At 34.5% G+C, this 25,970-nt stretch overlaps 1 protein-coding gene and 1 long non-coding RNA gene across 10 annotated transcripts in view; one reads left to right on the top strand and one right to left on the bottom strand.

Annotated features, from left to right (window-relative positions):
- Positions 1–439: 439 nt before the first annotated feature.
- SEM1 (SEM1 26S proteasome subunit) lies at positions 440–24,140 on the bottom strand. The gene is made up of 3 exons (XM_002751513.8): positions 23,936–24,140; positions 9,575–9,668; positions 440–3,466 (listed from the first exon to the last, which is right to left on the bottom strand). Exons 1-3 carry the CDS (start codon positions 24,009–24,011, stop codon positions 3,424–3,426), a joined length of 213 nt encoding a protein of 70 aa, XP_002751559.1. The 5' UTR covers positions 24,012–24,140; the 3' UTR covers positions 440–3,423.
- Positions 23,720–25,970, top strand: part of LOC103794834 (uncharacterized) — a 170,938-nt gene continuing 168,687 nt past the window's right edge. For all 9 annotated transcript variants that reach the window (XR_008473376.2, XR_008473382.2, XR_008473377.2 and 6 more), the window contains exon 1: positions 23,720–24,224. This is a non-coding gene — a long non-coding RNA (uncharacterized LOC103794834). The remainder of the gene's footprint in view (positions 24,225–25,970) is intronic.

Here is a 25,970-nt window from a genome sequence, read left to right as displayed (position 1 = left end):
TAGTCCCCCTTTTGATTGCCCCAAATGTATGTAAAGCTGTCCATTGTTGTATCCAATCACTTGCACGGGGGATGTAGTTACCAAGATTGGCTTAAGATGAAGCAGAGCCCACCTTGAGCTGGGAATGGTGTTGGCCTTCCTTGAGTCACATGGCCCATGTGAAAGAAGGATAGATATCTAAGGGTTGGGGCTGGTGAGGGAGATGAGGACTCCTTAGGAAAGGGAAAGGGAAGAACGGAGAAGGCAAGTAGTGTACCAACCACATGAAACATGCATATAAGGTAGAGTTGATAGGGCTCACCAGTGGATTGGATATTGGGAAAACAGAAGATGCAATGTTTCTGTATTTTTGGCTTCAACAATTGGGTTGAATGTGAGTGTCTTTACCGAGATGGGGAAGACTGGAGGAAAGATCAGGTTTGAGAAGGATAATGAAGGCTTCTGTTTTCATCAAGTTTATTTTAAGACACTCAGACATAGAGAGGTAATCAAGTTGTTAGTTGAATATATGAGATTAGAATTTCAGTGACAGGACAAAACAGATTAGAGGCTGAAACCATACATGTGCAACTTGTTTAAAAGCAACTGACACTGGTGAGATTACTAAAGAGAACGTATGGATACAGCAAAAAGTAAATTCAGGAGACTTAAAGGTGAGATCCAACAGGAGCCTTTAAGGTAGCTGGAAAATCAAAGGCGAGTCCCCAAGCATCATGTGTATGTGTGGAATGAGGGTGGTGCTAATTGTCAGCTCTCTGCAAAGTGGGTGGGATGTGTTCCCTGTCTCAAAATGTGAAATGCAGAACAGGAAGGATATAAATGTTTGAAAACATACAGTGTAGACCACAACATGCTGTAGAAAGAGCATTATTAATATAACATTCAATCCTTCAAAAGGGAGTTGGCTCATTATGATAGTCCTCTAAATTAAACTTTTAGGATAGGATGGACATGGCATCCCCCACAGCAATTCTAAGCCAGGGCCTAACGAAAAATGCTGACCATTATTATTACACCTATAATTTCATTTCAAACAACTGAATTTTGGAAAATAATTATGAAAAACTACAGGGGAAAAGAGGGAGTCATCACTAACAGAAACATTTACGTCTGCATCAATAAAACCTTCTACAATGGAGCAAATTTGCTGTAAACTTCATTTCTTCTGTACATATACTCAACTAAAATTTAAGGAGCACATATGTGGGACTATATTAAGTGCTACTGAAAGAGAAACCCAAAGTTCTGTAGAATAGTCCCTTCCATTGAGGACATTTTTTTGTTTTGTTGGGAACCACTTCCTGAGTGACTATGGGCAAATGATTCAGCGTCTTGGTGCTTCATTTTCTTCATATGTGAAATGCACATGATAACATTAACTATCTCAGGGCTGTTGTGAAGATTAACACATACAGATAGCTGAGAACAATGTCTGGTACATAGTAAGCACCAGTTATTAAGGGGAGGTAAGGCAACTTCCATATAAGTGGTAGCATGGCTCAGAAAAAAAAAAAGATTGATTACTACCACTATATTGATTATCACATGCTAATCTTCAGTTCAACCCTGCAGGAATTCTTTTCACTTTACAGAACAAGAAAACCATTAACAGGCTGTTCTGAAACTTAATACACAACTAACAAGTGGTCTAATTACGAGTCAAACCTTGAAATAACATCACAACCTATACACTTTCCAAAATACCAAGCAGGAAACCCTAGAATCAGGAAACATAGATTCTAGCTTTATATCTGCCACCTATTAGCTATTGCAATCCTGAGCCCTTTTACTTCCTAACTTACTGTGAGATTGTTTTCTATTTGATAAAATACTTACAATAAACAGGCCTGTCCTCCCTGCTTCACAGGGTGGGTCACTGCAAAGATCAAATGAGAGAAATCTATAAATTGTAAAATTTCAAAAAAATTTTTTTTTCATCTGCCTAATCTCATTTCCTACTTCGGATGTGTTTTATTATCCTGATGCCAAATACCAATTTTCAGATACCTAATCCTTAACATCAACTACCCAAATTTTGATATTTAATTAAGGACAAAATACTGGATAACTACAAATAACCCATTAAAGCCTCTGCTCATCTCCCATAAGGTTTCAAAATCATACCTCATTAATTTAAACTAATCACATCATGTGGCCATCATTCAGGCCATCACTTAATAGTGTTAGTAATCTGACACTGTTCAGCTGACCACATCCTTTAACCACAGACCAAAACATTGAGAAAATGCACATCAAAATACTTCTTAGCATGTTACAACATTAACATGGCTGCCTGTGCTTCCTTATATTTACAAAAATATTACTTATCCATCCAAAACTTTTATACTTTGCAAAATTCTTTGGTGTCCCTTATTCCATTTGATCATCTAGCAGTTCTGTTAGGCAGGCAAGGTAGGTTCAGGCTTGACTTAGAAGGAGAAACATATTTATGTTCAAAATAGTTTTTAAGTATAATTTGTATTTCAGGTCACCAACTCCTATTTTGGTACCTGTACTCCACTGTTTACATAAATTTTACATTTGAATTTACTCAACACTACTGATTGAGTGTAGTTCTTTTTACATTTACATTTGAAAATATTCCTAAAAAATACCGTACATTAGCTCCATTCTAAGTCATGAGAAAGAATCCTTTGCAAACCAAATTAAATCTCCCATTTTCCAAAGTAGATGTGGCAAAAGCTATCGCTCTGTGAAAAGTCAGTTGTATTAAATGAGCCTGTAGTACCTGAAAATATGCACTTGTTGATAAAATATCTTGAGCCCACTTCCCCAATTTTAATAGAAGACACCATTCTTAGAACTATGATTAAATTACTCTGGACTTTGAGTACCAATAATACTCTAACAACCATTAATAATATTATTAATGGCTCAGGAACTAAGTAAATTACAGCAATTTAAATTGACTAATATTTTTAAAACACAGGTTTTGAAAGGTCACCTTATAAATGTCAGCAAATGTTGCCCAAGCTATCAAAATACAGTTGAGATTAAGGTTCAACGGGATGTAAAAGAAATACCTCATAAAATAGAAGTAACAATTAACTGATGTGGTTTAAGAAAAGTACTGAATTGGGAATCAGGTTAAATACTCCAAATCATTTAACCTAAGCCTCACTCAGTTAACATTAAAAAAAAAAATGTTTTATAACATAATATTTTACTATCTATATATAATAAGGTTTTGGAAAATCATGACAAGAAAATTGACTAGAGGCAAAAGATTAAGACTTCTAAACCAATTAGATCAAAACATTTATTTTTTGTGTTACAAAACCCAAAATAAATCCAAACAGATAATGAAATAAACACATTTTGTAAGTGTGCCATCCTGGGTTCTCTGTCTTAGAATTTATTAAGCAGTTCAAGTTTAGGTTACTTCAATACTTCTTCTGGATGCTATGAAGTCTCCATCTTATAACCATGTTTCTCTAGTTCAGCTCTACGATAAAACAGAAAGAACAACATCACCAGACATTCTTTATAATAAACATTCTTTTAGAAATAATATTATCAATAAATAAATAAGCTAAGCCTGAGATACCAGTTTACAATATCACTCAATAGTTTTAGTCTCTAAAAAAAAAAGAAACTACGTAAGAAAATTGGACATGAGTCAATATAATACTAACAAAAAGTTGCTTTTCCCACTAGTTAACTTACATTTTATCTTCCTTAATTTTCTTATAAGTCTATCTGTGGAAGAAATGGGAGGGAGTTACTGCTATCCTTCAAATACTTTCTAAATGCCATATGAATGTTCTGTTCATAATAAATATTTAAATATAAGTTTTGAGATTCATTAACCTCAGGCAAAGTACATATCACTATTAAATCTTTAGGGATTTTATAATCATCGTAACAGGTATTATTACTGTTGTATATGCAGAAAGAATAGCTAAACAATATGCCTTCCATGTTGACATATATCTATTAGTAATATACATATATATATTAATAATCAAATTTAATAGTATGTGAAAATTTTCTGCATTAACCATATAAGCAAAATAAATACATAAAATAAGTCATGGAATATTAATTGAGACTTCACTTTCCTGATTTTAAATGTGGATGAAAATCTCAAAAGTTTATACTAGCATGAATACACAAGCATGAAGATACTTTTTTATAATTTATCCAACCGAAAGATTCAGTCATATATAATGAGAATTTCAACTACAATTGTTGATCTGCCTTAAATAAAATATTTGTACAAAAAAGTTTAGCTTTATGATCAACTTTAGCTATTTAAACTACCATTCCAAATATCAACAGGAACTTATTTGCCACAATTCAGATAAAATTTTATGATGAAATTATTAGATGGCTAATTTATTATCCAAGATAAAACACTGAGTAAATTTAAAGTATGATTATATGCTTTACATCATTACATCCATAAGATAAAGACATTTGTTCTCAAGTAAATTTGGCTTAGACACCACTACATTATTCCAATGCAAACACATGACAGGAATAATGTATGGTATTTATAATTCATTTTTCAAAAATATTTTCCTAAAATTTTTATAGTTACTCAGAATACAAATAGTCAGCTAATTTCCATGAATTCTATCAAGGCCACGGATTGTTCAAATGAAGCATCCTTGTCTTCTGCTAGGGTATATAGTATGGGCTGGTGGTATAAACACTTGATTAGGAGTCAAGAGTCCAGTGCCAGTCACTGACTGTGGCCCTTCCTTTGCTAACGAAATTGCTTCCTTTGGGCCCTTCCCCTGCCACTCAGGAAACTGAAGATTATAGTGTCTGCCCTTCATTTATAACAACTTATCTCTATTGTTTTGAGAGCTAAATGAGAGAAAGTTATACAAATGTAAGGTAGTATACTTTAAGAATCAAGGCTGAAAGGAAAAGCTGAGAGATTATATTTCTGATGATCACAGAAAACTCAAATGTTTCATACAAAACCTCTTGTTGCCAATCTTTAGGGAATGTGGTAATTGTCTTTGAATTTTATCTCATGCTAAAATTTTACACCTTATTTAAAATGAAAATAATTTCACAACTTTCTTAAACCTTAGTATATTTATTTTTAACAGCAGCAGCAAAAACAAACAAATGAACAAAAAACCCAGAAGTTCAACCTATGATTTAAGTAACAAGTACACCAAATCTGTCCTTTAGGTTTGTGTCTATTGGCCTTCCTAATGGGAGGTGGTTGGTCACCAACTGCATGTATAAATTGTTTATGAACACAAAAGAGATGATGAAAAGCTTTTCTATCAGCTAAAGTCTTAGAGAAGATGAAAAGTTGTCCGCTAGAATTTAAAAAACCAAAAGGAAAAAATTGAGGCCACCAAGTACAAAACAAAAACACTAATAATCATGAGGCTACCGAATGGAAAAATCCAACAAAGACAACAACAGAAAACCCCAGCACAACTGGAATATCATATGACATACACAGTAAACATACCCTAACTAAAACAAATGCAGTAGCATTCTTTGTGCAACAAACCAGAAAAAAGAACAATAGCCACTAGTAGGTTTGAAAACTCCTCTTACTAATCAAAAACTACTCAGCTTTATGACAATGGCTATATCTGATTTGGTGAATCAGCAACTATACTGGCTTCTTAGAGTTTTTATGTAAGATGTGAAATAGGGTTGAGAAAATCATATTACTATTTCTCCTGATATATAAAGAAACAAATGATATCAGAAGCTGCAAAAACAGACTGACTTTTAGTTACTTGGAAGCACTAATTGGCTTTATTCTTTCTACTTCTATCTGTTAAAGGTAATTACACTGACAGAGAAAGAAGAACATGGCAAGTGAGTAGCTTGCTACATGGACAGTTTTTATTTAACACACACTTACCATAGTCTAAGCACTTTACACATACTAAACCACTTAAACCTTAATAGTAACCCTAGCAGTAAAGCAGTAATTATTATCTGAATTTAAAGTGTGAGAAAAGCAAGTCACAGAAAGGCTAAGTGACTTGCCCAAGGTTCATATGGCCAAATAGGAGGGAGATCTGGGGTTGGAACCCCAGCAGTCTGATTCACACTGGAGTCTGAGATGTCTCTCCACTGTTAAATAGGATTAGGACCAAATAACATCAGAAAACAGTGAAACCCATCTTTACCATGGCTTATGATACTACGTTAAGGGTTTCCATGTACTTTACAGAAAAGACTAGGAAGAATATCTTTCTGTGAGTCTTATTAATTAAGACAAATTTTTTAAAGCAAGAATTGTCCAAGGTTGTGTTATTTAATATGGTAGTCACATGTGGCTATTTTAATGAAATAAAACAAAAAATTCAGTCCCTTAGCTGTGCTAGCCGCATTTCATGTGCTCAATAGCCACATGTAACTGACTGCTCCCATACAGCAGTTTCTTGAACATTTCCATCACTACAGTAAGCTCTATTTGACACCACTGGCAATGTAGCAACAACCTTAGTGAGAAAAAAACTCATGACTCAAATGGGGAAATAAAAAAAAATCTTATTCACTAATGGAAGTATCAAGATTTATATACCTAACGCAAAAAAAAAAAAAAAAGTTTATACCTATAGAAATCCACAAACCTAAAGGCAGAAACACAACAGAGTACATAACAGCACTGTAGAGGTGTATTATAAAAACAGTAAGCCACAAATATATAATGTTCTACTTCTAAACCAATAAAAAGGCAACATGTAATGATGAGAAATCCAATTATCAATATATTTACTACTGAAAGTTTCCTGGTAAAAATTATAGTATTCAATAATGTAGTAATTAGGTTAAGAGAAAGTGCTAATGAAAGACAAAAGAAATAAAACATTAAAGAAATTTGACTATTTTGAATGTCAGAAGAAAAAAACTTAACATAGCCTCAACTTTAAAAATGTCAAAAGCATATCAGGAAAAAAACTCTGACGTGTTTAAGAACACAGAGTAGGGATCAAAAGCATTTGGAAGACCTGAAAATAAATAGTCTAACAGCATAATGATGCCAAGGAGGAACAAAGGGGAATGCCTATTTTTCAAAAGGTAGTACGGTGTTTTCTAGTGTGAGGACATAAAACAAAGACAAATGTAAAAAGAAAGTGCATGAGCTTGTACATATAGAATTAATTTGATCCTCGAATAAACTGAAATCTGTAAAAATAACAAAAGGGACTTTGAAGAGCCATACGTTGATCATGAAGAATGAGAAAGAACAGGTCCAATGCTTGGGACAGATGATGTAACATTAACAGATTTTAGGGAAAAAGTAGGATTATTGTTCAATAGCTATCATTTTTTTTAATCTTGTCCATAAAACTATAATAGGAAAAACAACATTATTAAGATAAAATTGAAAACTAAGGCAGGTAAGATAACTGCATTAAAGCAGTTTAAAGTCTCAAGGCTCTGAATAACTACGTCTAAGAGTACTGGAGGAACCATAAGATGTAGGTAAAAATCAGTCAGCAATACTTGAGAATGGAAAAAAAACTGCAGAAGTATCAGAATAACAGTGAAAGGTAAATTGTAGTATTTCTAAAAGGAGAAAAACAGACAAGTAAAATTATTTACAGTCTCCAACAAAGTTCTGTAAGTCTTTAGAATGTAGAGTTTTGAGCCAGTAAGAAAATAAAATGCATTGTAGGAGCTGGTGCTACTTTATCACTATTAGAAATCAAATTTTAAAAATTTATTATAAACGATTTCACTTTCTTTTTGAACAAGCTTACTAGACTAGTAAATTAGATGACTGGAACATACACCTTCTATATCTTTATTTGAACAAAGTATATGACAGTCTATTTATTCTTGCAACCAAGACAGATAAATATATGCTGAATCAAAATAAAATTAGGAGAGAAAAAAGTCTTTTCAACAAATAGTGCTGGAACAACTAGACATCTACATGCAGAAGAATGAGCTGAAGCCCTATTTCATAACATATATAAAAATTAACCCAAAACCCAAAATGTAAGAGTTAAAAATTATAAAGCTCTTAGAAGAAAACAGAGATAATCTTCATTACCTTGAATTTTCCAATTAATTCTTAAATATGATACCGAAGGCAGAAATAACAAAAGAAAAAATAGACTTCATCAAAATTAAAAACTTTGTGCAAAAGGACACTATGAAGAAATTGAAAGACAACCTAACAGAATGGGAGAAAATATTTGCAAATTACTTGTCTGATAAAGGCCTACTACCAAGAATATGTAAGGAAGCCTTACAACAATAACAAAAAGACAAACAACTCAGTAGTAAGATGAGCAAGGACTTGAATAGACATTTCTCCAAAGAAGTATACAAACAACAAGTATATGGAAAGATTAGTCATTAGGGAAATGCAAATCAAAGCCGCAAAGAGATGCCACTTCATATCCTTCACTTACAGGATGGCTATAATTAAAAAAAAAGAAGAAAAATAAGTTTTGGCAAAGATGTAGAGAGACTAAAACCTTCATACCCTGCTAGTATGAATGCTAGTAGGAACATAAATTGTTCAACTGTTGTAGAAAACAGTTTGGCAGTTCCTCAAAAAGTTAAATATAGAATTAATGTGTGATCCAATAATTCCACGTGTATGTATGTGTGTGTGTGTGCTCAAAAGAATTGAAAACAGGTACTCAAATATATGTACAATATGTTCATAGCAGCACTATTCACAATAGCCAAAAGGTAGAAACAGTCTGAATGTCCATCAACTGATGAATGTATAAAATGTAGCATATCCATACAATATTATTGTAAATTGGAATACAATATACAATATGAAACATGTATATGGAATATTTTGCAGCCAAAAAAGTAATAAAGTACTAATGCATGGTACAACATGAATGAACCTTGGAAACATTATACGAAGTGAAAGAAGGTACGCACCCAAGTTCACAATATTGTATGATTTCGTTTATATGAAGCATCCAGAATAGGTAAATCCTTACAGACAGAAAGTAGATCAGCAGCAGCCAGGGGTTAGGGGAAGAAAGAACGTGGAATGACTGCTTAACAGGTACTGTGCTTCCTTTAGGGATGCTGAAAATACTGGAACTAAATAGAGATGATGGTTGCACAATATTGAGGACGTACTAGCAGCCACTGAACTGTACACTTTAAAATGGTTAATTTTATGTTATAAATAAATGAAATCAGGCAGATTTATACACGAATATGACAAAGTACATTCTCACAACCTCAATCTCCATTCCAGTTTGAGAATCACCAAGGTGCCAGCACTCTAGGACTCTAATTTCTGCTGAGCTATTTGATATTGGTAGAAAATTAACATTGACAGAATTAAATCCCCAAGGGTAATAAATAGCAAATATGCTTCTATTTTACTACTTTTGTAAAAAGACTAGAAAGAACAAAAGTTGTATGATATGCAATTACACAAAGTGTTCATGTTTAGAATCACAGGAGATGAAGACAGTACGTCCTACTTTGAATTATGTTACTTTACATAATTCAAAAATCCTATTTCAAAGATTAAGTAGTTTTTAAGAAATTAATTATCTATGTAAATTACATATTCCATGCTTATAATTAATACTGAGCTACAATAAAAATCTGGTTTAAAACTTACCGTAACTGATTAGAGAAGTCATCCTCTACATTGTCATCATCCCAATTATCCTCCCAGACATGTGCATCTTCATCTTCATCTAAGCCAGCCCAGTCTAAAAATAGAAACAGATGCTGTCTAAATATTTCTCACACCTTTCCACAACTACAAAAACTTTGAAAAGCTTGCTTATGAACACTCACAATTCAAAAACGCTAATATCATATCCATGAAAAATGGTATCTTCCTTAAATCTTAGTTTATGCTCTCTAGTTCTCTCAATTCTTAAGTTTGCAGATAATCTAAAACAGAAGTTAATACAAAAAATTCTACTTGTAATGAAAGCTTATAATTTCAGGAGGATATTTACTTTGCTGATTTTTCTCTGAACGCACTTTTAGAAGGTCTACTTCACAATCTTTCAAAACACAACACCAACAACCCTAAAGCAAGTTGAGTGGCAGGAAGATACCACTGTGGAATTGAAAACTGCAAAACACAAGGATAACTCATATACAAATATTTAAAAGTAGACCAAACTATAAGCCACCACTAGTATCTAATATAATTGATACAACATTTAGATTTTCAAAGGAATAATAAACATAAATATGCATAAAGAATATTGTAGTTTTTAGTTTTCTTAATTTTCTTCCTCCTTTTGGTAGTGTAGAGGGGCGGTTTAGATTGAGATTTCAGCTTTTATTTAGAATGGTGAGAAAGTACATAAATATTACCCTTATTCTTTAACCTCAAATCTCAAGCTCTAAATATGCTATGTGGGTTAACCCTGGAAATAGAAATTATGTTTTTTAGTTATTTTAAGGAGTCTTTATAAAGATATCTGATACCTAATGGAGTATAATGCTACAAAAAATAAGTTAAATAAAGACTAGATACTATGTTCTTGAGTAAAGGGGGTGACATAACTCAAAAATCACAACAGAACTGTTTCAGGGTTCTAAGACAACAAGCTTCTTCTCAGCCTGAACCACTTCCAACTAACCAGCATCCTAAACTGTTAAGTAGGTCATTTCCATTGGCACTAGTCCCTAAAAAGGAAATGATCATGTAACAAAAGATTCAAGCCAGAAATATAAAATAATATTTTGACACTTTTCTGCTAACCTTGTACGTCTTTGAAAAATACTGTAGAGCCTTATCTTTTAAAGCAACTATCTTTAAAGAAACAAATTTTTTCCCTCTAATTATGACTTGATTCAAAATGTTGATTTCAATAGTTATTAAGTGATCTCCTCAAGTTGACTTTACTTCTTTTAACGTAGAGAGGGGGAAATATTTATTAAGAATGGTGCAATGTTTTTTAGTTTCTTAAGTTAAACTCTGATGATAGTACAAGGATAAAGCATCTCTCCCTCCTCTAACAACTATCTCATGCTATTTTAATGGCAGAGAAAGGAAAGGAATAAAGACCCAGGAAAAAGGAACTGGCTCATGAAGAGGGGGAAAAAGAGTACTGTGAGCAACATTTTAGGAAGAACATATATAAAAAGATTCATGACAATAGCTCTATATTTATTTGGTATTACAATATAGTAATACCAAATAACATTTATAAAAAGATTCATGACAATAGCTCTATATTTCTTACTACACAAAGATGAAAGAGCTGGCCAAATTCTTCGTTAATCATCTGATAAATCTGGATAAATTCTGTAGCCTTAATACCATTATCCTAAGCAGTAAGAAGCACTGATGTCTATGTAATAGCACACCATCCTTCCAATTATCATAGATGAGGAATCTAAGAAATAACCTCTTTTCTATTACAACTTATTAAGCAATTAAAAATTAACAAGCACTAGTAAGAAAAACAGTGCTAACACTGAAAACCAGATTCTATAATCTGTTTTAGATGGAGATTTTTAAAGTCAGTTTATTAACTAGGATTATATACTTAACTATATTACGTTAAAAGCTTATGTGATAGGGTATAATTCCCAAAACAGTATTTATAGCATTTACAAATTCTCTACACTATACAAAAATGTTATAATATATGTAAGTTACAACACATATAAAACTGTACTCAGTCAATGTGTAACATGAAAAAGCTGCAATTGAATTTAGCTGACATCTTCTTGGATCTCTGAATTGGGTTTTAATATTCAGATGTAACACTACACTGATCACCATGCAATTTTAATCACTCAGTTTTAAAGCGTTAACTTCAGAAATAGTTTTTTTTAAAGGACAAAATAAAACCAATGATACCTATGATATGTGATACCTGACATGATACCTCATGTCTAATGCTATCCTCAATATGTAGATGGCCTTATAAAGCATACACTTTACCTTAAACACTAAATGCATTGCCAGAACTGTGATTATTCATGTAAATAATCACAGCTGTATTTACTTCAATGTGTATGCCTCCAGATGTGTACTGGTTAAAAAAAAAAACCCTACATTTTAGAAAGTCAGAATTGGAAATAACCAATAACAGATGCCTAATATGTAAGTTTCTAGCAATTCTAAATTATTTTATATTTTGTCCCAAGTTTGGTTTTCTTCATATTGGCTAGTTGAGAATTACATCTGTGATTAGTTTGAAATTTCAAAAATCTGAGTTACCCAAGATTTCACATATACTTAATCTAAGTATCACCTTGACATTTAAGTACAAAAAGAATTTTCTCTCAACTTAGAAAATTATTTTACTACTTAATTTCCCCTACCCTTCACCATACATTTTCAATTTTCTGAAAGGCATGAAATACAGCATTTTTAAGAAAAGTAAAAGGAAATTCCACTCACACTAAATAGGGTTGCAAATGTTCTATTCTACACCAATTTTCAAGAGCAACAAATTCTTATTCCATAACAATAAAGGTATTCTAAATAGAAACAACCTAATCTCTGACCAAGTTTCTTCAAATATAAAATATGCAAGTATATACAGAACATTACATGAAAAGAAAAATACTAAATTTAACATTCACCGTCACAGGTGTGTGTAAAAGAGAACAGCAATACTTACAAACGCAACATTCTACTCATGAGTATGATAATGAAGCCACACCATATCTAGTGATTCTAAGATAATTCACATGTGTTCCTGCTCAGGACATAGGTAATAAATTTTTTTTTCTTCAAAATTTCATTTCTATAGGTCATCATGATGCAATCACACCTATACCCTGCAGATAGATGTTCTAGTCAGTGACTAAGGAATCAGTACCTAGCACTGCACCACTTTATTCTGTCTAACAAAGACCAAAACTGTTAGTAGAGAATTTCAAACAAAAATCAAGTCATAAACAATGTTTTTATTACTGGGCTGTTGGTGAGGTTTCAGTTATTTGTGTCAAAGAGTCTGAAACAAAGGTTCAAAATAACTTCATAATCATTCATAACTATACTTAAATTTTTTAAAAAGGAAATCCAAATCCAATTATCTTCACCAACAATTAAAAAAAATTTAAGTCTAGCAGAATGGCTCCATTTTGTTGGTTCTCTTCGTTGATTTTTGATTTTTTAATACTTTAAGTTCTGGGATACATGTGCAGAACATGCAGGTTACAGAGGTATACATGTGGCATGGTGATTTCCTGCATCCATCAATCTGTCATCTAGGTTTTAAACCCCGCATGCAGTAGGTATTTCTCCTAATGCTATCCCTCCACTTCCCTCCACTCCCCAACAGACTCCAGTGTGTAATGTTCCCCTCCCTGTGTCCATGTGTTCTCACTGTTAAGCTACCACTTATCAGAACAAGCAGTGTTTGATTTTCTGTTCCTGTGTTTAGTTTGCTGAGAATAATGGTTTCCTGCTTCATCATGTCCCTGCAAAGGACATCAACACATTCCTTTTTATGGCTGCATATACAGTATTCCGTGGTGTGTATGTGCCACATTTTCTTTATTCGGTCTGTCATTGATGTAAATTTGGGTTGGTTCCAAGTCTTTGCTATTGTAAATAGTGCTGCAATAAACATACATGTGCATGTTATCTTTATAGCAGAATGATTTATAATCCTTTGGGTATATATCCAGTAATGGGACTACTGGGACAAATGGTATTTCTGGTTCTAGATCCTTGAGGAATCGCCACACTGTCTTCCACAATGGTTAAACTAATTTCCACTCCCACCAATAGTATAAAACCGTTCCAATTTCTCCACATCCTCTTCAACATAAATTTTTAAAAATTTATTTTTTCTTTGGCCTCCTGCACCTGGTAGATTTGTGGTTTTATTTTTAATTCCATACAATTCACAAAAGACATTACTCTCATCTTTTCCAAGCCCTCATGACCTAGATTCATCTCATCTCGGTTTCCTCATTCTGATCTACCCTTCATATTACTGAGTCAAGGGTATCCAATCTCAATCCACCATGCATATTCTTAGACGCACAAGGGCAAAATCACAACCCCAGATTTCTTCTTATTCTCAACACCCTATATCAAACTAGCTGCTAATGCTTCATCACTTCTGTCTCCCTTACTATTGTGGCAGCATTCTCTTTACTTCATTCCTAATAATACTTTATTTCAAGCCCTTAGTCCTCACCTGAGTTATTTCGACAATTTGCTAATCATCCTCCCTGACTCTAGTCTTTCTATCTTTCAAATTAATTCTGCTGGATTAATGTTTCAGCCTATTGCTTAAAGGAAACTTACACAGATCACTGTCATGAGCAAAACAAACAAAACATTTTAAAAACCACTTCTCATCTACTTAAGGATTAAGTCCAAACTGGTCAGCAGCTTAAAGCTTTCCATGCTTAGGCCCCAAACTACCTGCACTTGCAACAACTATTTCACAAGCAAATACAATATACATGCACACTTATTTTTCACATCAAAAGTATCTACATCTTTTCCCTTCTTTTGAAAACCCCTTTCCTCATTTCTTTTGAAAGCCCTGTTCAAATGTTACTACCTCACATTGTACATAACTGGAAGTAATGTTTCTTGTGAACTGCTACTGCACTTTACTATTAGTTGAAGGAAACCAAATTACATCTTACCCAGAAGCCCAACAGGTAAGAAAAACAAAAGCAATGTTGGTCTGGTTTAATTGGAGGTAGGGAGAAAAGGACTTGGAGTCCCCCCTCAGGAAAAAGCACTCCTACTTGGTGTTAAAACCACTGATCCCTCTCTCCCTTGACAAGTACTACTAAGTTCAAAGACAAATATCTAGAGGAGTCAAATTTGTCCCAGGATAGCCTCTAGTTAACTGTGAACTTGGATAAATTATTTAATTTTGCTGATCTCTAGCTATAAAACCTATACCTCAAAGAGCTATGAATATTCAGTGACACTATGTATGCAAAGAACTTAGTACTGATAAATGGCAGCTAATATCATTCTCTCTGTACTTTTCAGTACCAGATTTATAGGAAACACTCAGCAAATATATGTCAAATGAATAATCTTTTATTACACGTTAATCATTGGAAAGGCAACTTGTGGGATGAGGGAGGTGAGCAGAATATATATTCTATGTCTTAGAATGTAAACAATACAATTTCTACCAAACATTACATGTACAACAGAGTATACAACCAGACAAAGGATAAAGCCTATTTGGTAAATTTTAAATACTTCTGAAGAAGAGTAAAGTTGTCCCTTGGTATACTCTGAGTACTTGTTCCAGGACAGCCCAAGTATACCCAAATCTATGCATATTCAGATCCCATGGTCAGCCAAGTGGTAGTCAGCCCACTGTAAAGGCGGGTTTCATATCCCGCAAATATTTTATTTCCTTTTCCTGTTTGGTTGAAAAAAATCTGTGTATAAATGGACCCTCATACTTCAAGCCATGTTGTTAAAGGATCAACTATACAGTTTTTGAAACTTATTTTCCTCTCAGTGTTTTCACAGTTCATCACATCTTTCAATGGGTAATGTTTAACAACCAAGTAGCAACATTAAACACTACTTAAGCCACAATTGCTTTACTGCTTGCTCATTCATAGAACCAATGAAATAGCTAACTTTCAAATAGTTTTTCAGTGTTTAATATCCTGGTTCACAACTCTTACTAACCCCTCCCAAGCATCACCATCTTGATTTGGCGATTTTTCATTCCAATCTGTATGTACCCCTAAACAATGTATGTTATTAGTCTGTGTGTCTTTCTATGAATAACCACACTACTGTTTATGTACTTGTGGAAAAACATTTAATGGCAACTTTTTTTTTTAATTTACAAGTTTCTAATACTCTGAAATAAACCAATTATCAAATAACTCACAAATTCAACAAGCTTAATTTTGAATATATTCAAAATTACTAAATACATGTCAGAAATAGCTCAAATTCTAAACAAACATTAAACATCATCCAAATTCAAACTCCTAAGTACATTAGAGGGGCGAGAAGAGACTAATGTTTACTGAATACTAACTTTGTGCCAAACTCTGTCACGCACTTTTACATATCTATCATTGTTCTGAACTAAATCTTTGTATCCTCGTCCCCCTACCAAAATTCTTCTGTTGAAGCCCTCATCCTCAATATGACGGTAATCAAGATTGAATGAGGACTTGAGGGTGAGGCTCTCATGATGGGATTAGTGCCTTTACAGGAAGAGATACCAAAGAGCAAACACTCTTTCACTTACCACAAGAGAACACAGCATAAAGGCAGCCGTGTGCAAGGAAAGAAGAGTGGCTTCACCAAGAACTGTATTGACCTATGCTTTAATATTGGACTCCCCAGCCTCCAGAATGGGTGAGAAAATAAATCTCTGATGTTTAAGCCACTCAGTCTATGGTATCTTGTTATGGCAGCTCAGGCCGATGAATACAATAATGTAATTCTTTCATGACTCTAATAAATATTATTAGCCATAAATTGCAGATAATGAAATTGAGGATTAACATGGTAACAGCTCAGAGACATAATGGTTAATCTCACTAAAAAAATCAATCCAAATCAAAATGATAAATTTTACTTTTCATTCATGAGGTCAGTTATGACGAATATCTTTACTATTTAATGTAGCAAGCTTATGAGGGAAAAGGTGAACTGTAGATGGAAAGATAAACGGCATAACCCTTCTCAAAACCAATCTGAGGATACCTGTCAAAATTTAAGACATGCCTGGTCTAAGATGAGACGTCGAAGCCCAAACAGAGCAAGGAGGGCATTCCTGTAGAGGGGCAGCATGGTATGGCTGGTGTGTCAGAGCCTGGACAGAATGAAGTCACCCACACTAAAGGAGGGGAGGGTGGCCTAGCATAAAATGTGGAGCCCAAGTAGGGCAAGAAGGGCATGTTTTGGGGGCAGAAAACACTGGTTAGAAAGGGTGATGAACAAATAGACAATATATATAAGATAATGAAAGCCAAGTTCCTCACTATTGGAGAAGAAAGTATCAAATGCAGAAAGGGAAAAAAACAAGAATGAACCCATGGTGCTGAACTGCAATTGGAGATATCTGTGTGAACCCATGGTTTTATACACTCACACACACACACAAACCTGTACATCCCTAGTTCCTTCTACTTAGAGGGTCTGGGAGCAGGAATATCCCAAAAGCAGTAAACATAACCAGGGTCAATACCTTGCCTTCTAAATACCATTCTCCACTAAAAAGAAATCACATTGGAGAAATGGCTAATTCCAGGTATAAAATTAGTTTGGAACACACCTTGTGCCAAAATGCTAGGAAATGCACAAAGAATAATGGAGACATGACAAAAGGACAAGAAGACAGCTTGAAAGCATTCTGCATATTCAAATATGGGACAATCTGAGAATCCAAATAATAGTTACAAATGATAACCTACTCATCAGAATCCGTGAGTCCACACTGCTATATGTTTTTAAAAAAATGAACAAATTACAAGTTTGATGATCACTGGAATACTGTATTTATAGTTTCAAAGTTCCTCCCCCCAAAATGCCTAATACAAAGGGAAAATTAGTAAGCTAACAATGGAAAAGCCTAACACCACCTTAATAGAGTGATCAAAGTAAACATCCCCAATAATGAAACAAGTGAGAATAACGTTCCATCTAAAAGGATGTCACAAGAAGAGAGCACCAAGACTACCATGTAGACCTTTAATCATGAGGAAATAGGCAAAGTTAAGGAATATTCTACAAAATATCTGGCCTGCAGTCTTCTAAAGTATCAAAATCATGAAAGTTAAAGACGAACTGAGGAAATGCTCTAGACTAAGGAAGACTAAAGAGACATGACAAGAGAATGCAATAACTCTATATTAAGACTCTAACGAGATAATGGGAGAAAGCTGAAAGGGATCTGTGGGTTAGATCATACAGGCTGAGTATCCCTTATTCGAAATGCTGGAGACCTTTAGTGTTTCAAATTTAGTTTTTTTTGAATTTTGGAATATTTGCATTATATATTTACAATTTAGCATCCCAAATCCCCAAACCTGAAATCTCATGTTGGCACTCAGAAAGCTTGAGATTCTGGAGGATTTCAGATTTGGAATGCTCAACCTATGGTAAGGCATTCGTGTATTAATCTCCTGATTTTTAATGGTTGTCATGTGACTATGTCCTTGTAGGAAATACACATTAAAATACTCAGAAGTAATGGCCATCAGGTTGGCAACTTATTCTCAAATGGTTTAGAGAAAAATGTTTGTACTGTACTTTCAACTATTCTGTAAGTTTGAGATTATTTCAAAATAAAAATTATAAAAAATAAAAATGAGTCTGCCAATTTGATGTGGCAATTTTCTCTTTAGAAGTTTATCTTATAGATTAGCACACACATGAAAACAAAGACATAAACATATTCACTATTTGTAAAATAAAACAAACAAACAAACCCCAAGCAACAACAACAAAAAAACCCCTAAAACTATAAGGTTATTCAGTGCAGCATATTCCATTTTTTTTTTTTTTAAAAAAAGGGCTGAGGTAGGAGAATTGCCTGAACCCAGGAGGCGGAGGTTGTGGTGAGCCAAGATCGCGCCATTGTACTCTAGCCTGGGTAACAAGAGCGAAACTCCGTCTCAAAAAAAAAAAAGGGTCAGGTACAGTGGCTCACACCTGTAATCCCAGCACTTTGGAAGACTGTGGTAGGAAGACTGCTGAGGCCATGAGTTCAGTACCGGCCTGGGCAACATAGTGAGACCACATCTCTACAAAAAATTTGAAAAAACAAATTAGGTGAGGTGGCACATGCCTGTAATCCCAGCTACTAGGGAGGCTGAGACAGAGGAACACTCAATCCCAGAAGTTCAAGACTGCAATAATCTGTGACAGCACCACTGCACTCCAGCCTCGGTGACAGCACCAGAGCAAGACCTTGTCTCTTTAAAAAAATACACACACACATACACACACACACACTCACGAAGCAAAAACAAACAACAACAACAACAAAAAAACGTAATATCTATCAAGAAGGGACTAGTTAAATAGACTAGTCAAGATGCACACAAGGACATGAGGTAGATTTTTATATCAATGCGAAAATGTGCCTGAGCTACATTAAATAATAAAAATCAAGTAGGAGGGAATAGTATATATAGTGTGTCTTCTGTGTGTGTAATTAAAGGTTATATACAAACAAGTGCAATTTATATACACATTCTGGAAGGATACTAAAGAAAAAAATATTTAATGTTGGTTACCACTGGGGCATAAAAAACTTTTTTGGGGAGTGGTAGAGGGAAACTGTGTTTTTACTTTTTATTTTATACTCTCATAAGTTTAAATTTTTACCATAAGCAGTTATGTATAAAATTGTCCTATGTAACGTACTATAAAAATATTTTAAAGAGGAAGTTAAGTAACTAGCATGAGGTGACAAGCTAAAAGTTTATCTATGTTGGATTTCAACCTGGGCCTAATCCTAGATTCATCATGCTTATTCTATCCTGGGGTTCAAAAACTTTCTTCTTGCATATCATTATCAAAAATGGACATTCAACAGGTACTCTGCCAATCACCTTATAGATTACATATTTTTTTCTTAAAAATTTTTAGTAACATGAGTTTTCCATTTCTTGCTACCACTATGTAACTAATTCAAATGTTTGATGGTCATGTCCACTACATTACGTTTAATAATGCAAAACAGCAAAAGCCCTTTTTGGCACTAGGTAAACTGACTAGCATGGTGTGTGATGGTATCAATACTGGTCACATCTATCTTCTACATTTAAGATTCTAAAGAACCCTTCCATTGAATATTTAGTCCTGTTGGCATGTGATATTCACATAAATATTTCTCAATAGCATTTTTCGCAGGGCAGTTATTCTGTATGCAGGCACAAATTTAATATTATTGACCTCTACCCACTAAATGCTGGTAGTCTTTCTACACTCCTTCCTACCTATCAAGTGAATATAACATCCAAAATCACTCACTTGATTAAGAACTACTGTAAGATGTCATGCTTTTTAAGGCACAAGTGATAGTGCCTCAGTTATTCCAGAATGCTGGCAGCATTAGGGGATCACTAGTCTGTTGTCTGCCTCAACAGACAGATTCCCATGATAACGTGTCTTATCCAAAAATGTCTCAAGGGGCCACAGGGTGGAGAGGTGGGTAGTATTCTGCTCCTGATTTCTTCAAGACTATATAGCAATTTTACCTATTACAGAAAAAGTATAGAACACTTAGTATAATATCACTCTTGCAAATGCTATTGCTGCTGCAGTCAAACTCAATTTCATTCTAAATATTCTAAAAAAGCTTCTCGCTCAAAGAAAAACAACAACAACAACAACAAAACAAACCTCTCAATTCTGGCATAGGAAGAGAATAAAAGAATCTAAAGGACCACTTGTTTTCTTTCCACTTTTACTCTCATCCACATCTAATTGTCAGAGAAACTAATAAAAATATTTTTAAAAACTCTTTCAATAATTTGATATGAAAAAGTAGTCAAAGTTTTAAATAAATTATAGACTACTTCAATTTTTGACTCTATTACCACCAACCTAAACGTATGAGTTGAAAAATGAAATCTTCTCTAGACTTTCAAGTTGCTCTCTGGTCCTAAAATTCCAACCATTTCAAAGCTCCCCAAATCATATTAAAATCAATCACACCCAGGACCCTGAATGTCTTCCTATAAAGGCTGTTCACAATCAGTTTAAGTAGTCAAGAAGTTGGAGACTGTGTATCATAAAGATCCTAAACATGATTTTTTAACAGCTCCTGCTTAATAACCAGTAGACTACATACCCAGCAATTAGAATAAATTGTGAGGAACTGCCAAAGTAGCACAGATTCACAGGCTACAGAAGGGGGTAAAAATAAAAGGAGCATTTGTACCTCCAGAGACTCCTTCCAGATGTTACACTTTACACTGAAGGGCTATTGAGACAAACAATGAGGCCTCCATGAAAACATGTTACTTTAGTTTCCTTTTTTTAAAAAAAATTCCCTTTCCTTAAAATGATTAAGTGGACATCTTACTAAACAGATTCTTATACAAGATTAAATGTAACAAGACCACTCCCAAAAGAAGGACAATCTATTAGTCGAACCATCAGTAATGACTTTCATATGGCAGTCTCTATACTCCAAGTTACCCAAGACAGTGGATAAAATCCACTTTCTAGAGCACTGAGACTCAACAAAGCCTTTGAAAGTAAGATCTCTTATAGACTGCAGAGATCTATAAGTGCCTAACATTCCACTCTGTATACGTAGCAGAGATGTTCATAGGCTGCCTTAACAACAGCAATTTTAATTTGTTTCTATTAGTGAATTTGTCAATGACATATTTACAAGAAAAATTATTTTCCAAAGTACAGAAAGAACTTGAAAGTAAATCAGGGCATTAATAATTGAAGTGAAAATTCAAATACCAAAAGATTCAAAATAGGTCACTGTTTTAAAGTAATATTTGCAAACTTTCATGTGCTAACAAATCTCTTAGGAATCTTCATAAGGCTCATGCTAATTAAGCAGGTCTAGGTTAAGGAATGATGAGATGCTGTGATTTCAATCTGATCCCAGGCAATGCCTAGTCTGCTGTTTCATGGATCACCAACAGACTCTAAACCTTGACTAAGGCTAAAACATGACAGAAATATAAGATTCTCAAAAAAATAATAATTCTTTCGTGATATTTTTCCCAGTTTGTTTTTCTTTTGATTATTTATCAGAACAATTTTCAGGAGTAAATATTCAGTGGTTTCACTGATTTTTTCACTTAATTCAAATTAAGAAAAACTTATCCAAATCATAAACCAGAGGACAGGAGAAAGTTGAACAAAACAAAGGCATTAACAATGTTTCTCATTCTAAGATGGAAAGTTTCCGAAGACAACAAATATTCTGTAAAGAGACCCATAAATGGTGAATTCCTTAATGTTAATAAACCAGTCTGTTGTGAGTCCTTTGTCTTTAGAAAAAATATTTTCTTTGCTTTCCTCTTACCTTTTTGTTTTGTTTCACTGCTATATAACTACTGACACTTTGAAAAATTGATGCTCACAACATAAACTTAGAACAAGAACAAACTACACTCTGCAAAAGCTGATTAAAGTTGCTGAAAAAAAATCAAGTGTAGCATCAGGCATATAGTTATCTCTAGATCATTTTTAAGCAGTCAATTTTCAAATAACTACTCATTTTAAATGCGGGTTCATTCATTCAACCAGCATTTATTGACTACCTACTATGTGTCAGGCACTTTGCTAAATGTTAGGGATAAAGTTTGGATCAGAGACTCAGATCTTTCAGATCCTGGCTTGGACATAATGGCAAATTGTGGCATGGTTTTTTTCTTTTTGTCTCTAAGCCTCCATTTTCTCAAGGTGACAGTGATAGATTATATACTGTAAATAAGTGCCTAACATTCCACTCTGTATATGATAATGAAGAATGCTATTTGAAGTACAAAGTTAGAGTCAGAAGTAGATTCTACCTTCAATAGGCCAGCTTTCTACTACATTGCTCTATGCTGGCAGATTATGAAGCAACTTGAAAGTGACGTAAAGAAAACATGACTGAACAGATAAATCCACTACCGAAGACAACAAAAAAAACTAAGACTGCCTACAACACATAATACATTCCAGAACTGAAAAGAAATGTGCTTTGGTTTAGTTTATGAGTTTGTGTAACATGTACACTAATGTTCTCTTCCACTAAACAAAAGTACACTATAAATAAATAGAACAAATGTTCCAGCTATGTGGTTTTATGCACAACGGGATCATGACAGGGCATACAACTTGGGACAATCTTAGTGCAGTAGTCATTACTTGATGCAACAGGATGTGTACACCATTAACCACAATTCTCTTTCTAATATTTACAAATCTACTGATAACAATTAGCTAATAAAGCAGCCTATTTTGAAAACCTAACTGGCAACAGTGATCTCACAAAAAGAAGCAGTACAGCTAAAGTTAAGAGCTTTGGTGTCAATCAGGCCAGGTGTCCCAATTTCAGTACTATTATTTCTAACTAGTTGTGAGACACCAGGAACGTCTCTTAACCATTCCACACTTCAGTTTACCTGAAGAATGGCAATACCAGGGCCTACTTCCTGTATTTACCAAAGTGGAATATGCTATTACAAGTAAAGCACTTAGACAAGTTCTTAAAAACAGCAGCCACTCAACAAATGCTAGCAATTTACTATTATGAAGCATAATATTACCTACAATAAAAAAACTAAAGACCTTTAGTTTTTAAGCTAAAAAAAAGATGTATAAGACTTAGGTTCTTTTTAAAAATATTTTATTTTTGTAGAGACACGGTCTCACTATGTTGCCCAGGCTGGTCTTGAACTCCTGACCTCATGTGATCTTCCTGCCTCACCCACCTAAAGTGCTGGGATTACAGTCGTGAGCCACCATACCCGCCAAGTTTTAGGGTCTTATAAAGCTTTAAGTTAGTTCACAGTGAAGTGATCAAAATTGTGAGAAACAGGAGTTAGGCAATAACGTGTATTAAGCACCCAACATCTTATCCTCCTATCCTACTTAATCAGCCTTCACTTGTAACGTCCTAAAGTTAAACAGCATTGGCGTAACTACAGAGAAGTCTATTCTGGAAAGGTTTAAAGGCAAAAAAGGACTGCTAGAACAAAAATAAAATAAAATAAAAATAAGAGAAAGGGAGGTTATGTAGACTTGAACTATATTTAAGTGGTGGGTAACCCAGAGGCACAGTAAAGGCACCAACCATCCCAGACAAGGGGGTGTGGGTCTGGGCTCACGGCGGTTCCTCCCAGTGAGGAGGCCGAAGCCATTGGGCCTCACCAGTGCGTCCCAGTGCGACACCCCAAACCCGAAGCCAGGGCACCACTGAGGGGTGAGCCTCAGCGCCTCCAATCCCGGCCCCGGGGGTCCAAACTGATCGCCGGTGCACCAAGCCAGCCCGAGCACCCAAGCTGCTTCCACAGGGAAGCCTGAGTCACTGTCCCCGCGAAGCCGGGGCCCAGAGGTTACCTTCGGCAGGGAACTCTTCAAACTCGTCGTCTTCCTCTAAGAGACCTAAGTCTACCGGCTGCTTTTTCTCTGACATCGCGACCCTCCGAGCCCAATACCTCCCAGATGAGCAGGAAAGTTGAAACCCTCACGCTTCCTCAAGGATTCACCACTGTCGCTGCCGCCTCAGAGGCTGACGCTACCATAGAGAGTCGGGGAAAGAACTACGGAAGTTGCGCGAGGAATGCTGGGATACTGGAGGTCGGCCCAGCGCTTCCTGCGGGTTTAGCGCGTTTTCCGAGTTACAGAGGTAATTTTTTTTTGTCTCTGCTATGTTATTCCGACTCTCTGAATTGCCAAAGTTGAGATTCGTGTAGTTTTCCTGACATAAAAGACTCATAATGTGTAAAACAAACAAACAAACAAACAAAAAACCTTGACTTAGTTTGCAACCGAGGAAGGAACTCCAGAGAGTCTAGAGAGTGTGGTTGCTAACAACATTCATCAGCCCTTCACATGCATTATTACCTCCAGTCCTTAAACCAGTTCCCTAAGCATGGTATTAAATATCTACACATCGCAGAAAGTTCAGTTTCAGAAAGAAGCAGCCGAAGTCACTCAGGTAGTGCTAGACAACCGAAATGCAGATATTTTTGCCTGACTCCAATCTCCAGACTTTTCCATCAGGCAATGTATATAAGGTCTTAGAATTACTTTGCGGTAAATAGCTTGTTAAGTAGAATTTGTGGGGCGTGCGTGTGTGTGCAGTAACTCTAGTTTACAGGTTATACAATAATACTATTTAAAAATGGATTTGTGTAACATTTCATGCTGTTTAAAATACGTCATTTAGAATTTTTTGAATAGCGTTTGAATATCATTTTGAATACAGTAGTGAACTGCATGCAACTCTACATATAATATAGAGATGTATATGGATGAATATTATATAATATACACACACAAATTGAGTGTTATTATAAATTTGATATATGTTCCAGATTATATCTATAAATTCCATTCCTTTATTCAACAACTTTAGGTCATACTGCTTACCAGGAGCTGTACATCAAGCATGTATAGACAAGGTACCTTTCCTCAAGGAGTTCATAATTTACTCAGAGACATGTAAACAGATAAATCACAATGAAACACAGTAATCCAGTTGAATCTCCATCTTAATATTATGTGAGAAATAAACAGAGTGGGACTACAGAAAATGTAATAATTAAATGTAGAACAAACTTGGACGAGAACTACAATTAGTGTAATTTTTTTAAATGTATTTTTTAAAATACTATTTTGATTCGTATAGATTACTGAAAATAGTGATATCTCACTACCACAAAAAATTATGCCAGGTAATGCATATCTTACTCAGTGTGACTTAGTCATTATACAATATATATGTATTTTAAAATATGTTGTGCTCCATAAATATATGCAATTTTTATTTGTCAATTAAACTAACTTTTTGAAGAATGTAAAAAAAAAAAACGTTTTTGCCAAGGAGTCAGAAAACCCAAATAGAATTCCTGGACCTATTTTTTAGTTCATTTGATATATGATGAAGTTTGTATCAATGCTTAGCAAAAGAAAAAAATCAACAGCAATATTTGGTGATTCTTTTACCCCTAAAACTGTGTTTATTCAATTTAAAAAGAGGTTGTTGATTTAAAAATCAACAATCTTACGTCAAGTTCCACCACCCCTGCCCTTTCTTTCATTTCACTGGTTCATGAAATCCAGAATGCTGAAACTTAAAGAACTTCTCTTTTCAGATAAGATGGGGCATGTTCAGGGTGGTATGGTCATAGACAATAACTTCTCATTTTAAATGTCATGGCACATAGCACAATGAGCAACTTCACGCTTCAATGGTCATGGCACATGGAATAATTTTGGAAAATGATACTATAAATATATATTTGCAGACCAGTTTGTATTATAAATCCAGGCTCAATTTCTTCTAAAGGGGAGTTTGGAGAAATTACTTAATTTCTCTGTAGTACATTTTAGTTATTTGCAGTTACAATTAAGATTAAATGAGATTATG

This window comes from Callithrix jacchus, chromosome 11 (assembly GCF_049354715.1).
Source record: "Callithrix jacchus isolate 240 chromosome 11, calJac240_pri, whole genome shotgun sequence".
NCBI lineage: Eukaryota > Metazoa > Chordata > Mammalia > Primates > Cebidae > Callithrix > Callithrix jacchus.
Note: the sequence above shows the minus strand (reverse complement) of the source record. Positions and strands in the feature narration are given on the sequence as shown.